Source organism: Pseudopodoces humilis, chromosome 22 (genome assembly GCF_049639895.1).
Source record: "Pseudopodoces humilis isolate 2021_Gansu_Grassland_sample_001 chromosome 22, ASM4963989v1, whole genome shotgun sequence".
Classification (NCBI taxonomy): Eukaryota; Metazoa; Chordata; class Aves; order Passeriformes; family Paridae; genus Pseudopodoces; species Pseudopodoces humilis.
The window spans coordinates 16852-31217 of NC_142221.1; the positions used below are offsets into that span (position 1 = coordinate 16852).

At 36.6% G+C, this 14366-nt stretch overlaps 1 protein-coding gene across 2 annotated transcripts in view; it reads left to right on the forward strand.

Annotated features, from left to right (window-relative positions):
- The window catches only part of GARNL3 (GTPase activating Rap/RanGAP domain like 3), a 37788-nt gene that overhangs the window by 16631 nt on the left and 6791 nt on the right, over positions 1-14366 (forward strand). For both annotated transcript variants that reach the window (XM_014258063.2, XM_014258064.2), the window contains 15 exons: positions 68-174; positions 1005-1126; positions 1779-1883; positions 4838-4912; positions 5839-5950; positions 6694-6792; positions 7713-7829; positions 8500-8672; positions 8978-9136; positions 11007-11073; positions 11693-11800; positions 12222-12340; positions 12566-12695; positions 13732-13941; positions 14247-14358. In XM_014258063.2, coding sequence (XP_014113538.2) covers positions 68-174; positions 1005-1126; positions 1779-1883; positions 4838-4912; positions 5839-5950; positions 6694-6792; positions 7713-7829; positions 8500-8672; positions 8978-9136; positions 11007-11073; positions 11693-11800; positions 12222-12340; positions 12566-12695; positions 13732-13941; positions 14247-14358 — 1815 coding nt within the window. The remainder of the gene's footprint in view (positions 1-67; positions 175-1004; positions 1127-1778; positions 1884-4837; positions 4913-5838; positions 5951-6693; positions 6793-7712; positions 7830-8499; positions 8673-8977; positions 9137-11006; positions 11074-11692; positions 11801-12221; positions 12341-12565; positions 12696-13731; positions 13942-14246; positions 14359-14366) is intronic.

The following is a 14366-nucleotide window of genomic DNA, read 5'->3' on the forward strand; positions in this document are numbered from 1 at the left end:
ATATCTATAAAAAAGGTACAGTTTGAATGTGACTTTCAATGTAGATAAAGATTTGTATTTTCAATAGGCTGAAAATATTTTCAGAAGAAAGTGTTCCTCTCTTTGGGCCTCCCCTTCCATCCCCACCTGTATTTACAAATCACCAGGAATTCAGGGATTTTGTGTTGGTGAAATGTAAGTCAGTTTTTCTTTTGCTACAAACACTCTTTTAATAATTTTGCTAAAAGATTAAATTTCATGATGCTAAAAATGTATACACATTTTCTTGTGTATTCTGCTGATCTATACAAAATTATTCTTTTTAAATCTCTAGCATAAGTGAAATCTCAGTTCCATCAAACTGTCAATCAACCATTACAGTCAGATTAACAAAAAAATTAATTTTCTTAGGCTACTAGACAAAGGCTGACTTTTGCATTTGCAGAATGTGCAGTCATATTTAGCTTTGCATTTTTGTAAAGGGCTTGGGAGATCTGAAGGAACTTACAATGGTGTTCATTATTTAGTAATAGAAGGTGTTGAGTAGCTCTGAAAACCTGAAAATAGCAGCTTTTCTGAATCTGTTTTTAAAGGTGCTGAAGGACACCTATGCTGCACTTTTTAATTCTGTAATCATTCAGTTCCAGTTTTCATTGACCCGTATTTGCCCTTCTGAATCAGCAAGAAAGAAATCATTGAGAATTGATCATGTTGATTACTATTAGACCTGACAGGAGCTTGATAGATCATTTTGCCTATTTAAATTGTTTAGTACTTAAATAGACTGGCAGTTTGCCTTTAGTTTTTTTATTAGTTAGGTATTTATTCTGATGCCTTATGGAATTCCTCTGTTACTAATTTTTCTCCTTTAACTTAAGGGAAAGTTATTCGCTTTAAAAAGACAAAAAGGAGGCAATTCTAAATTAATAAGGGCAGAGCAGATGTTTGGTACAGAGGCAAACTAGAGTCAATGGAGATAGTTGGAGTTCATTTACATAACATATCTTTTTTCCGTAATCTTTTAGTAATAAATGGTGAAAAGGCCACCTTGGAAACACCAACATTTTCTCAGAAACGTCAACGCACTCTAGACATGCTGATCCGCTCTTTATACCAAGACATGATGCCTGACCTGCACAAGGGAAATGTAAGTCAGAAGTTTCTGCATCCCTCATATGTGGTGTCCTGTTCTAACTAGGAGCTTGAATGTTCTGTTACTTTTAAGGACTGTAATCCTAATGAGCACTGAATTGCATATGGCTAAGCTAAATACAGATTGTCATATAATTTAATTTACAGTTATATGAAAGCTGACAGACAGTCCTTTCTGGACAGGATTCTTTGCCAGGTGTGAGGAGAAGCATAAAAATGTCATACTTTGTGTAAGCATACCTGTGGCAAGGGAATAGGGAATTTAGATACTGCAAATACAGGCATTAGTCTTACCACCATAAAATCTGCATTTGTTCTGTTATGTGTAAATTTGGATGATTCTTACCCCTGGGTAGCTGTGAGGTAACTTTATTTATTTAGATGATGAAGACTTCCTCTTAAGGTGATTCTTAACTAATAATATGTTCAGTACTTCTAAAACAAACAAGGTGCTATTTTTCCACCAATGTTTAAACTGCTTAAACTTTCCTTTTCATATATTCATGTCAGATATTCATGTGGTATGATGATACACAACATGACTGTGGTAGACTATGACAAGTTGTAAAGCACTCAAGGATTGGAAAAGTTGCAGTTTCTCTTCCCTGAGAAGCTATGCAGTTAGAAAGAAACATTTTCTGTTTTAGAACATGCTTAATAGAAGATCCTTCAGTGATGTGTTACCAGAGTCCCCAAAATCAACACGGAAAAAAGAGGAAGCTCGACAAGCAGAGTTTGTTCGGCTTGGTCAGGTAAGAGCAGTTTAGAAGGTATGCAGCTATGTTTACAAAGACTGTGTCACTCCTTTTGTTAGACTTTGATTAGCTTACAGTTATGTTGTGATTTAATGCAGTTTTCTGTGATCAGAAATAGTTTTGTAGTATTGCATTATTTTAAGTTACATTAAAATAAAATATGAATAGAAGTATTTATCTGTAACGCCTGAGGTATACATGTACAAATATTTATATTGTACATTACTTAAATGAAGATTATAAAAATTGTACCTTCGGATGAAACCTGAAAGGTCTTTCCCTGCTTCATGCAGCAGATGCTTTCTCCAAGCAGAAGAGTGCTGTGTCTTTTTCTGTGCTTTGGAAAAACATAATCTTTCATGGATTTTCTCCATATGTTTTTTTAAGATTGAATTTCTTAGAAAATGCTTAGACTTCTTTAGTCAGGAGGAAATTTTGACAGTCTTTCTGTTAAATCACAGTTTGCCACCCATCTTCGAACATACCAAATGCGGACTGCAATCTTCTATGGGCTTATTAACTTTTTGATTCTGAGAGTATGATTTAGATTAGTCTGCTTTGATCTGACAGTTCATTGCAGCCAAAAAAAGCCAACAGTGCCTGTAGTGGCTGGGGATCTAGCCAGCAATGTGGCCATTCTTCCCTGGAGGGAAGAGAGCCTTTAAGATACAGCTTGTCACCCTCACTTTGTGGGAGAGACCCTGGCTGGTCACCTCTACACGTGCAGCGAGGTAAAGAGGCCTCCTGCCCAGCATGCCTTTCAGTTCACATAGTTTCGGTGTTTCTCACTGATTGCTCCCTTTGCCTTGCCTTGACCTTCAGTGTATAAAAGGGCAGTTGTCCCTGACTCCAGGAGCTTCCATTGCTGGAGTCTCTGGGATGCAAGAGCTGAATTAAAACCCAAAGAGAGCTCAAATGGAGCTCAGTCTCTCTTTCTTCTGTATCGCCCTGATGAACTGTTTTCACTCACACAACCTTGCTAAAGGCTAGAGCTGAAATCACAATAGCAGCTTTGGAGGTGTGGAGCCTTGGCATCCCACCATCACCCAGCTGATGACAAGTGCCTATGCTCATCAGTTCCCCTGTCCTTTCTCACCTGTTTCTTCTTGATCCAGACTGGTCTCATAGATCTGCAGCTTATCTTAAGAATACTTCTTTCCTGAGCTGATTTAACTCAGAAGGAGTTAACAGAGCAAAAACAAAGCCAAAACAAAACAAAACAAAAACCAAAAACCAAAAAACTGCAAACATACTAAAAGCCAAAACCCAACCAACCTACCAAAAAAACCTCAAAAAAACACACTGCTACAATTCTCTTCTCTCCCTTTTTTTTCTCTTAGTAAGTTAAAGAATAGAAGAGTCTGAGTAGTTCTAGATGTGGTTAAAGGTAGAGAATTGAGCTAGGCAGTTGAGAGCTGGTTCCAAAAAAATCTCAGGGGTATTGAAGCTTGCATTGGCAGAGCTGCAAAATCTCCTCTGTGCTTTTCCTATCCTTTCCCCAGTCACCTTGAAATAACTAGTCACTTTAGGCAGGCATTGGAGAAAAAAATGAAAGCCGAATGGGTAATATTCAGATAAAATTAACTGATGATTTATTCCAATGTTTACTTTACAGAAGTAAAGAAAAACAGGATAACGCCCCTTCCACCTCCCCTAGATTAAGTGCTGATAAGACGCCCAAGTCTAGTTATCTAGCTGGGACCCATTTGTCAAACAAGACTTCCATCCTAAATATGGTCTTCATCAAAGGGAAACCTATTACGTGGGTTATAAATTTGCAGATACCTGTTAGTGTTTTTCTTGGAGATTCTTTTAACATTTAACTATTTCCCTTCCCTAAAAGATCTTTCCTCTAAGTTACAAACTGTAGGCTTGACCATATTTCAAGATACCTTCCAAGTAACTCAATCATTCTTACCAAACTAGGAACATATTTCCCCTTTCGTTATAGTCAGTTGACTCTTTTAGATGGTCGACAAAATTCACTGATGACTGATTCAGCAGTGTATTTGAATAATTTATTTATTGTCAAGATGATCTCTTCTGACTGGTGAGATGGAATTTAAATGTTCATATAATTAAGTATTTTGTGCATCTCTGTAAGCTGACAGCCATGCTTAGAGCAAATGTGCAAGTGATGCATGCAGGTGTTTACTGCCACTTCACAGAGAGCCATGCTTGATCGTAGGCAAACTCTAGGGCAGTAAGCTGGTTTAGGTTAGTTCTAGACTTTGCATTAAGGAATGCTGTGAAAATGCCATGTATCACAAGTCTTCTGGGAATACTGCTATGAAAGCTAGCAATAAAGGAATATAGGCTACACTAACAGACTTACTGTGTAAGTCAATGAAACTGTATATACGATATTTCTCTGGAGTTTTTGGCTCTTTCAAAAGAGTTTGCTTCTAGTTACGTCTAACTGAACTATTTGTGAGCCAGTGACAGTCTGTCCTTGGGATGCCTGGTGGTATGTAGAGACAGACATATATATATATGGTTTGCCTTAGTGTTTGTTAGGAAGTTTTGCAAATAAAAGGTCAGTTTGTATAATTGACAAGAGGATCCTCTATCTGGCTAGATTATAAAGTAAACTGTGTACATAGTTTTAGGTGGAGGTTTTTCTCTGTTACTATGTTTGACTCTTCTGAGTTGCCATTTAGAAAACAAGCAAACAGAAAAAAAAAGCTAAACAAGAAACAGCCAACATATGCTTTGGCTGTAAAGATCTGTCTAGTAACCATCTGTTACTAGATGGTTACTAGTAACCATCTAGTGGTTTATGCTGACGTCATTGAGGATACAGAATTCTGCTTTTTTTTTCATTACTTAAAATGGCATAGGAATTCCAAACTAAAATTGCTTTCTAGTCCTACATTGTCCTTTTCATATAGTCATTAGTTTGGGTATTGCTGACAAAAACTCAGTTTAAATAAAACATCTGTTTGTATTAGGCATTGAAATTGAAAACCACTGTGAAAGGGGATACCACAGCTAACTTGGCAACCACAAGCTTTTGTAAAAAGGAGGTGAGTGAAACTGTCAGAGAAGTTATGAAACATGAAACATTATCTAGTATGGTATCTATTTATTTACTTCTGTAATTAGATGCTGCAGCAGAAAAGATAAAAGGTACAGTGTCAAAGTGATTCTGCACTATTAGATTAATAAAGGATGAGCCTGGGGGCAGAAGCACTTCTCAAGTTAAAGCAAGTGTGGACATTTTTATGTCCATTTTTATTAACCTGAGAAAATTCAATGAAAGTGACATCTTCCATATGCAGTCATCTTTTATTTTAATTTCAGAACATTTAAAACAAGATTCAGTTGTGTTTTCATTTCCTGTAATATTGGATTTTGTTTGAAGTCATTAGGGTGTGAAATATCCCAGCTGCACTCTTCTGCATGTGTTTTATATACAGAAGCTTCAGAAGTGCTTCTAGAATTACAGAGATTCTAACTAATATATAAATTGGGAGAGGAGGGGCAGGCTCTGGGAGGTAAGTACAGAGAACACAGGATGGAAGAAAAATTTGGCAGAAAGGCAGTTTTAACTACCATGTGCTAGTCACTAAACATCACAAACTGAACCATAAAATGTAAGCAAAATGCATATGCATAGTGGTACATACATTTTAAGTATATAGGTTTGGGTTTTTTAAATGAAAAAACTTATTGCGTGAGGGTTGCACTGAGTTTCAGCTGCATGTGTTTTAATTCTAGCATTTCAAGTATGTGTCTTACACTTACTAGTCTCCAAACCAGAATTGATGCAGAAAGTCCTCTGCAAGAAAATTAATTCAATTTTGATATTTCAAATTACAACAATATACTCTTTGGAAATGTGTCCTGCCAAAAGCATTTACATGTTATTGCCATTGTCCATGACATTCTGTGTCTGTATGATCTGTATTTTTTAGTGTACTTAATATGTATCCCTTATGTTACTTCATAGCCTTGGGAATCTCAGTCTTTCTGCAGTAATTTTCCTCATGAGGTTGTCTGTGCAGATTCTTGGGGCCAGTCCTTGCTGGTTTCTACAGATGCTGGCATCTTGTTAATAGATGGTTAGTAAATGATCTAGTGTTTTTGTGTCAATTTTTATGTATCTGACCATTTTCTTAAAAATGTGTGTTCATAAATTCTGTTCAGGTATTAGTAAGTCTTTATGTAGGGGCATAGTTACTAATCCAAGTAAATTTATTACATTTATGTAACCTTGTTGCAAAAATTCATTCTGCATTAGAATCAAGCCATATTGGGGAGCTAGTGTTAATGCAGATTTCTGAATATTTTCTTATTTCAGATGTTGTTTTCTTGACCATCTGAAAAGCTGTACGAGGTTGCATCCAGGTTCAAGAAGTATCTAAATGGCTTGTCTGGTTTTCTTAGCCCTTGATAATAGTGAGCATGAAGGCAAGGGCTTATGTGACAATGAAATCCTACTTCTTCCCTTAGCAATGATAGTGCTACTCTGACCCCTTATTATCCTCTGTGTACTATGTAAGCCAGTGGGACTGAGGGAATGAAGTTAGTTCTTGGTCATAATTCTCAAACTTGCCAAAGGAATATCACTTTTAGATTTCAGCCACTTAATCTGATTCATGACAATAATAAAACTCTCCTGTGAGGAAGTACTGACTATGATGCTGTGGCACATGTAGGAGCTTTGTGCGGTTCTTTCTGGGTTTTTTTCTCTTCATTTTTGTAAGAAAAAACCCAAGACTTTAATTAGAAGAAAGAAATGGTTCAAAACCAGCATCTAGCAAGTTTTAGTAGGATTTTGAATACATATGTGTTTCTTTTTTAGATGGTCAACCGTCAGTGCAAGTATTTGATAAAACTCTCCAAATAAAGCAGATGAATGTGTTGGAAGCTCTGAATCTTTTGATTGCCCGAACAGACAAAGGTAGGAGAGGTCCCTGTTCTTGGATTCTTGCATGACTCCGGCTGTTGCTGGGTATGTATGTCTCATGACAATTGTGTCTCATTTAGAAGGATTAAATGTGCATAAAATGTGCACATTTTTGGTGAGGTAGTTTTTTACGCAGTAGTCTGTGATTGAGTTTCATAAAGAGAACATATACAAAGCAAGAATAGGATCTTTATATATAACTCAGGAAAGCATTACAGATATGCTTGGTTTATTGTTTTTTACCCTGTCTGTTTCCTCAGTATTTTCTGAAGTTCTGTTTATCCAAGCTTTGGGTAAAACATGGTATCTTCTGTATCACTGGGAGTTTCCCAATTTGGTTGCATCTGATGAAATTCACCTTGAGATCTTACAGAACTAGCTCAAACTATGTGAGAGCCATTTGCAGTTCTCTCAAGACACCTTGAGAATGGGTGACATTTTTGGAGATCTGGGAAGTGTACTTGTATCAATTTAGTTTGTGAAATTTCTAGAGAAAATCCTTCTGTATCCTGAAGGGTTCAAATTCTGTTAAGGATCCAGTTATCGGTAGCTCATCTGGATGGTTCCAGCTCTTAAAGTTAATGCTTTCACTCTTGCTCTGCAGTTTATATCTATTGTATTTTTGTTATTTTCCAAGATTTTATATATTTGCAAAATATTGTGCATTTGACTGTTTGGAAGCTCTCAGATCATGCTTTGGTGCAGCACCACCTAATGAGAAACCTGGCTACTGTACTGAAGGGGTTGGTTACTAGAATTGTTAATCCTAGAGAGTTCGTAAGTCTTCTGTCCCCAGACAGCTGTTACGTTTTGTTTACTTTTGCTCTGTTTGTAAGGTGCTACTTCTCGTATTAATTTCAAACTACCACATTCTTTTTTTAACTTCTTTTTTCTTGGTTCTCTCCATTTGTCAGGGAAAGACTCTCGTATCCTTGTCTTCAGACTCAGTGATGTCCAAAAAGATTTAGAGACTAAAAAAATTATAAGAAGCAAATATGACTGCAGAGAAAATAAACTGGAGAGAACAAAAGGTGATATTGTTATCCTTATGTGTTAAAAACATCCACTGTGCTTTGATGCTGGTAGTTGCCAGGGGGTTATTAGCTCTCTTTAGGCAGGTGTAGGTGTTCACCGTTAGTATTTTCTCTGGACAGTCAATTCAAACTTTATCAAGCTTATATTAGAAAACTACTCTAGTAGAGTCCAGCGTGACATTTTTGAATGTTGTAAAAAACATGTTACTTGGCAACTGCTGATGATGAGAAGCTTTAGAGAAAAATAGGATTTCAGGGTTGGGAGGCAAGAGAAGAATTTTGAGGGAATATTAGACTGAAATAAAGCACATTCTAAATTGGAGGAAAAATCCCCCATTAAATAGTAGTGCTTAGATTAGTCTGGGTGTTGCCATTTATTTTGTAGAAAAAAAATGTTTCCTAGTTTTCAGAAGCAAGGTGCTTTGAAAAGCTGGAACTTGCAGAATAGTGATAACCCATGCACTTAGGATTAAGGGTAAAAGCAGTTTTCAAGAGTCATAGGCTTTTGTCTTTTCCTAGAAGACGATGTAAACCTATGGAGGAGTTTTTAATTCTGTGTTGCCAAGTCATCCATCAGACTCCTGTTGTACTACTCATCATACAAATACAGAACAAAAAAATCAGACCCTACCCCAACCACTTAGAGTCTAGAACATTATTTCCTCAGGCTGCCATTTGTATGCCATTAATACTCATCATGGAAGTGAACTGAGGATTGTTGTGGCTATTCGGAACAAACTACTTCTCGTCACAAAGAAATATAATTCACACAACACTTTAACCAGCACCTCTCTGCTATCATCTCCTGAATCGCCAGTAGAGGAGTTCCAGTACATCCGGGTATGTGTAATCTAGTTACTAATTATCTTAACACACTGAGCAGCACTCAGCTAGAGTCGGGGGTGCAGGAAAGGCAGAGTATGCATTATCATCTTCCTGAACCAGAACAGAACAGACAAATAAAAGTATAGTAGAGTTCAATCATATATATGCTAAATAAAACTTTCAGATTTTTTAAGAATTGTTTCTGCTTGTTCTTTGTTATGCTTCTGTGCTTAGAAAACATATCTTTAAAATCATGGAGAACCTGCAGCACTCAGAGTAGGAACTTGAAAAAGAGAGTAATTCTATTATTTACGTTATAGGAAATATGCCTTTCTGACCCTCCGGTGGTTATGACGCTGGTGGATGGACCTACTGGAGACAGTGACAATATGATCTGTGTAGCATATCGGCATCAGTTTGATTTAGTCAATGAGAGTACAGGGGAGTCCTATAGATTCCATCATGTTGAAACAAACAGGGTAAGTTTTCATCATTGAAATGTTTTTTGCAGATCCCCACTGAACATAGTTTGTTGCAGACTCAGTGCATGCTGTGCTGGCCTTTTAGGAGTGTAATTAGTGGAGATGCTCATGTGTGTTGCTTTTTACTTCTACAACCGCTGCTTTAGGGCACTCTGAGACATTTGTTCCTTTTGGGACACATGATAATAGCTCCCAAGAGAAGTAGTTATAAGATATAACATTGGGAGAAAGCCTGTGTTTCAGGCTCAAGAATGTTGTTGTCAAAAATATATTTTTCTTCTTAGCCAGTAGTTAGCTTTTTGCTTTATTTTTGTGGTATCAATGTTATATTGTTTAAAAAACTGCATCAAAATAACTTCAGTGGTTGACCACCAGTATCTTACTCAGATTTGCCTATTTGTAGCTAAAATATTTACATATAGCTTATAATTATATTTAAGAAACTGCTGTCCAGTCAACTAATAACTGAATCTAGCTGTCTAGGACATAGGGTTGGGATTTAGATAAATTTCTTGGTTTCCAGAAAAAAATTCCAGTATTTCCTGCTCCAGAAAAGGATAGTTTCTAAATAGGGATGTGGACCTGTAGTTTTAGAACAAAAAAAAAGAAAAAAGGAAGATTTTGCACAGTTAATCTGTTGTTGTTGTTAATGAGGTAAAGGCCTACTTTTTTCATTTGATAGTTCTTAATAAGTTATTTTCTTTTTAAATCATTTGTACTTTTATTGGATCTGGTGATGAAGAGGTGCTCTTGGCATGGTTGATCAAATGTAAACTTCTCCACAGCCCTGGGAATCAATCTTAATCTGAATGAGAAGGAACTAGAAGTAAAGAATGGGGATGGAGAAGTACGTCACCATTGCCATCCACCACTCCTATTTCTTTTCCACTCTGCAATCCTTATTTCCTTTAGGAACACAAATAAGGCAGACAATTAATATGAGCTGAGCTAGTGATTTTTATGATGTTGAAATGGGTTGCCTGCTTATTTCTCTGGACAACAGAGCAGCAATGGGTTTCAGTCACTACAGAAGATGGGTCAAAATGCATTTGGTATGGATGTGTAAACTTTCAGGTTTGCTTAACAGTTCTTGATCTGCACAGTAATCTTAAATCAAAGAAAGTCAAAGAACTGTTGTTCATGGAGTCAGTCTCTCAGCCCTCTCCCTGTCCAAGGAGATGGTTTGGGAAGCATTTGCCTAATGTAACCTTATGTATTTCACTAATACAGTCTCATTTTCTGAGCAGATATCCTACTTTTTATGGCTGTTTTGGTTTGGTTTTAATCTAAATGTAAAAGACAAAACCAAAGTTGAATTAAGTGAATTTATGTAGCCTAATCTATGTAAAATATACTGTGGTTTAACTAGCATTGCTTCTCAATTTGTAAATTCAGACTGTTCAGTAATCCTTAGGTGCATTCCTGTTGACTTCTGTAAATGTTATTGGCTTTGAACCAGTAATTGGTGTACCTGATCTTTTTGCTAGTCATGATGTGCATTTGAAGATCACTTTTTGAAAATAATTGTTATCTTTAACATACCATGTTGATTCACAGCTTTCTGAAACCATCCTATTTCCCAAAATTTGTATTTCTAAATAAGTTATATGTTTTTATTGCTTTACACTGTGGTGTAGTTATGAATGTTCAGTACTGTACAGAATGAAACACAAAAGAAACTCATTTTTATCTTGAGAACATCCTGAAAATTACATCACAAAAGAGGCTATTTTTTTTTCCTTTTTTTTTTCTTTTACCTGTGGTTGTGCAGTTCCCCAGCTGATTGTATTGCTTGTTAGTCACAACTCAGTTGTAATGACCACAGTATCCTCTGTCTGTTTGTTAATCTTTTCCATTATCATTGCAGGTTAATTTTGTTGCAGCAATTGATGTATATGAAGACGGTGAAGCTGGTCTGCTTTTGTGTTATAACTGTAAGTGTTTAGAAAAGGCCAGAAATGGTAATAGGTCAGTCTGCAGATGCAGGTCTTCTTTCATTGTATCTGAAAATAAATTTTAGTGGTTCATGGAAAGTTTGCCAAATACATTCTTTGGAACTTAAATGCATATTGGAGAAATTAGAAATTTGAGTATTTTAGTCATACCAGCTGTTTTATGGATGTGCAGGTTATATGATTCATGAAGTCTTGGTGACTGTAATGACCATGTGCATTACAGTCTTCAAAGAATGCAAATTACATGAACATATGGCTACTTGAAGGGCAGGGAGGTACAATTCTGCAGACACTGCTTTCTGAATTTTTCTTGCCTGTTCCTCTATCTATAGACAAGTTAGGGACCTGATAACTGTTGAAACAGTAATACTTTGTGAAATATGACACCTTATTAAAACATAGGTCTTTTATTTTGGTCTTTCCAGTGTGGTGACAGAGAAAGCAAATTTTGCTTAACTGTTTGGCTATAGAAGGACTTTGACATGAATGTTTGATTGTGTGTGTAATGTCTACCCTTCTGCAAAATCTCCATATAAAATGGGTGGTGGTTGCTTACAGTGTAAAGTGATGGATGCTTCTTTTTTCTATTTTGTTATAGATGTTTGTCAATACAGAAAGGTATTTCCTTTCAGTGGAGGTTCTCGACTGGTCCAGCCATCAGCTTATGACTTCCACTTCAGCTGGAATCAAGTTCCTTATGCTGTTGGTAAGAAAACATCCCTTTTTAGTAGATGTTTTATCATTACCATTTGTGCCTGCACTTGGCTCTTGGTGGAATTACAGTATTCTGGGAATAAGCATGTTACATTCATGATGCCATTTGACTTAAGTTTCTGAATATGATAATTCTGAAAAGTGGAGCCTTGGTAGCAAGTTCATCCCTTGCTGTACTTTTTCCCTCTTTTTTGTGTTTCTCATTTTCCATTCACTCTATGTTCTGCCAGGCATGACAATGAAATTTCTTCAGGCTCAATGTAGCTTGGTGTACATGAGTATGTTGGACAACACTTTTCATAGGAATGGAACATGCCTATGAATGGAAGAGGTCAAGAACAGTTTTCAGGGAGCATCCAAGAAACTTTTTCTTTAACCATTCTTCCTTGCAAATAACTTCTATTTCGTTGCAGTCTGTGCTTTCCCTTACGTTCTTGCCTTCACTACTGATTCCATTGAGATCCGATTAGTGGTGAATGGGAACTTAGTCCACACAGCAGTTGTGCCTGAGCTTCAACTTGTAGCATCAAGGGTAAGATGGAAAAATCACGTTTGACTATTTCTGTGATATGTTTGGATCTAATTAACATAAAAAGTTGCTGCCGCTAAAAACACAACAAACAAAACTGAAATATGTGCTACTTTATCTGCAATAATTGTTCATCTGTGTGCTCCTGGTTTATATCAAGGACAAAGAGAATCAGAAGATAGCTAAGAAAGTCTCACTGTACTAATGATGGGTTATTTGTCATTTCAGTCAGATATTTATTTTAAAGCTACTGCTGCAGTAAGTGGATCATCTGACAGCAGCTCTAAGGAAATGAGTTCAAAGAGCTCTCCTCAAACACCAACAGCTTACGAAAAGCCAGAACTTCCTTCTCTAGAAGGTATATGTGATCTCTAATTGTTCCAACACCTATCACATCTCGGTGTGGCTGATCTTCAGTAAAGATGGTAAAAATATGTGAGTTCCTACCTGAAAGTGTGGATGATAAGAAATTTTCTGTTTTCCACACATATAAACCACTTGGCTGAGCTTTTGCACTGTAGTATCTTTTCTGAATATATGGTAGCACTATTTTGAAGAAATAATTTCTGTAGGAAGGGAGGAATTAAGCCTCAGTAGCTTGATGAGTCTTTGGCAATGTGACCACAAGTAATAATGCAAAAAGGGGCATAAAATTGTGAGAAAGCTTGACGTTTCACCTACAGTATTCTTTTCATTTAAGAAAAGCTTAAAGACCACTGAAGCTCTTTTGCAAAACAAAAGTAAGAAGCCTTGAAAAACTCTGCACAGATAATTTAGTGTAACAACATCTGTGAACAGTCAGTCTATAGTGTAACAATAAAGTAGAAAGAAGGGAACTAGATAATGCAAGATGTGTGTACACCTTTCTTTCTCAAAACTGCTGCTTTACTGTTAGCAGAAAGGAAAAGGAGAAGGTAATCACAAATTTCTTAAAGGCAGTACTATTTGATAGCAAGTTTGGGATTTTGGTTTGTTTTTCTTCTATGAATTATGAAAACGTGGTATTTTGTGTTACCTAAGAGGAGGAATCATAATTTAAACCACTTGGAATCCAGGGTCCAGTATGTTTGCAGTGTATAGAAACACATGGGAACAGTGTGCCGTGTAATAGTCAGGCGCAAATCATATAAATTCACTTCCTGGTTCCTCTCCTGATTCATCATGTTGCCAAGAGTCAATCTTCTTTTTCTCTCTAAGTCAAATTGATTGTATTTCTTCCTTCTCCTAGCTTACTTGTATTGAAAGATCTCTAGAGCAAGAAAGATCTTTGTAGTTTCAGTTAAGAAGTGCGCAGCTGAACAAGTATAGCTTGTCTTTATAACTTTTCTTTTGGAATTATTAAGAACTGATTCCATTGTGCAACTGTAATGTTCTTTCTTCTTTCTGTGTTTCAGGTGAAATTCCATGCAAAAACCTGTACAAAATACCTCTCAGCAATCTGGTTGGGCGAAGCATTGAACGACCTCTGAAGTCACCTTTGGTTCCCAAGGTCATCGCTACTACAACATCGAGTAGCATTACTTCTCTTCCAGTTATGCAGTCACGATCTTTATCTCGTATGGAAATTAAAGAAATTGCAAGCAGGACACGTAAAGAATTGCTGGGTAAACTCTCCTCATTCCTCAGTGTTACATATCAGTTGTCAAGCATATACTTTCTAATCTTTGCACCGTCACAGGTAGGTCTGTAACATGCAGCTAGTATTCATAAATTATTAAAATAAGAAAAGGAAACAGTGAGGAAGCATTATTTGCAAATAGTATACCCATTGTGTGATCATGTATAAGATGGCCATATTCTAAGCCAGATAGAAATAGTTAATAATGGAAACCAGCAACAAATACCTTAACATTTTCATGAATGCTTTGTTTTCTGTTGAAAGTATTAAGTCTTTTATTCCTTTATTGAGGCCTCTTGGATGAGCCTATACCCAAGACAGAAAGTGCACAGAAGCTAAAAACGGTTTCTCGAAGACAATCAGACCCCAAGCAGGGAGCCATAAGATCATCTAGTAGTGACAGGTAAATAT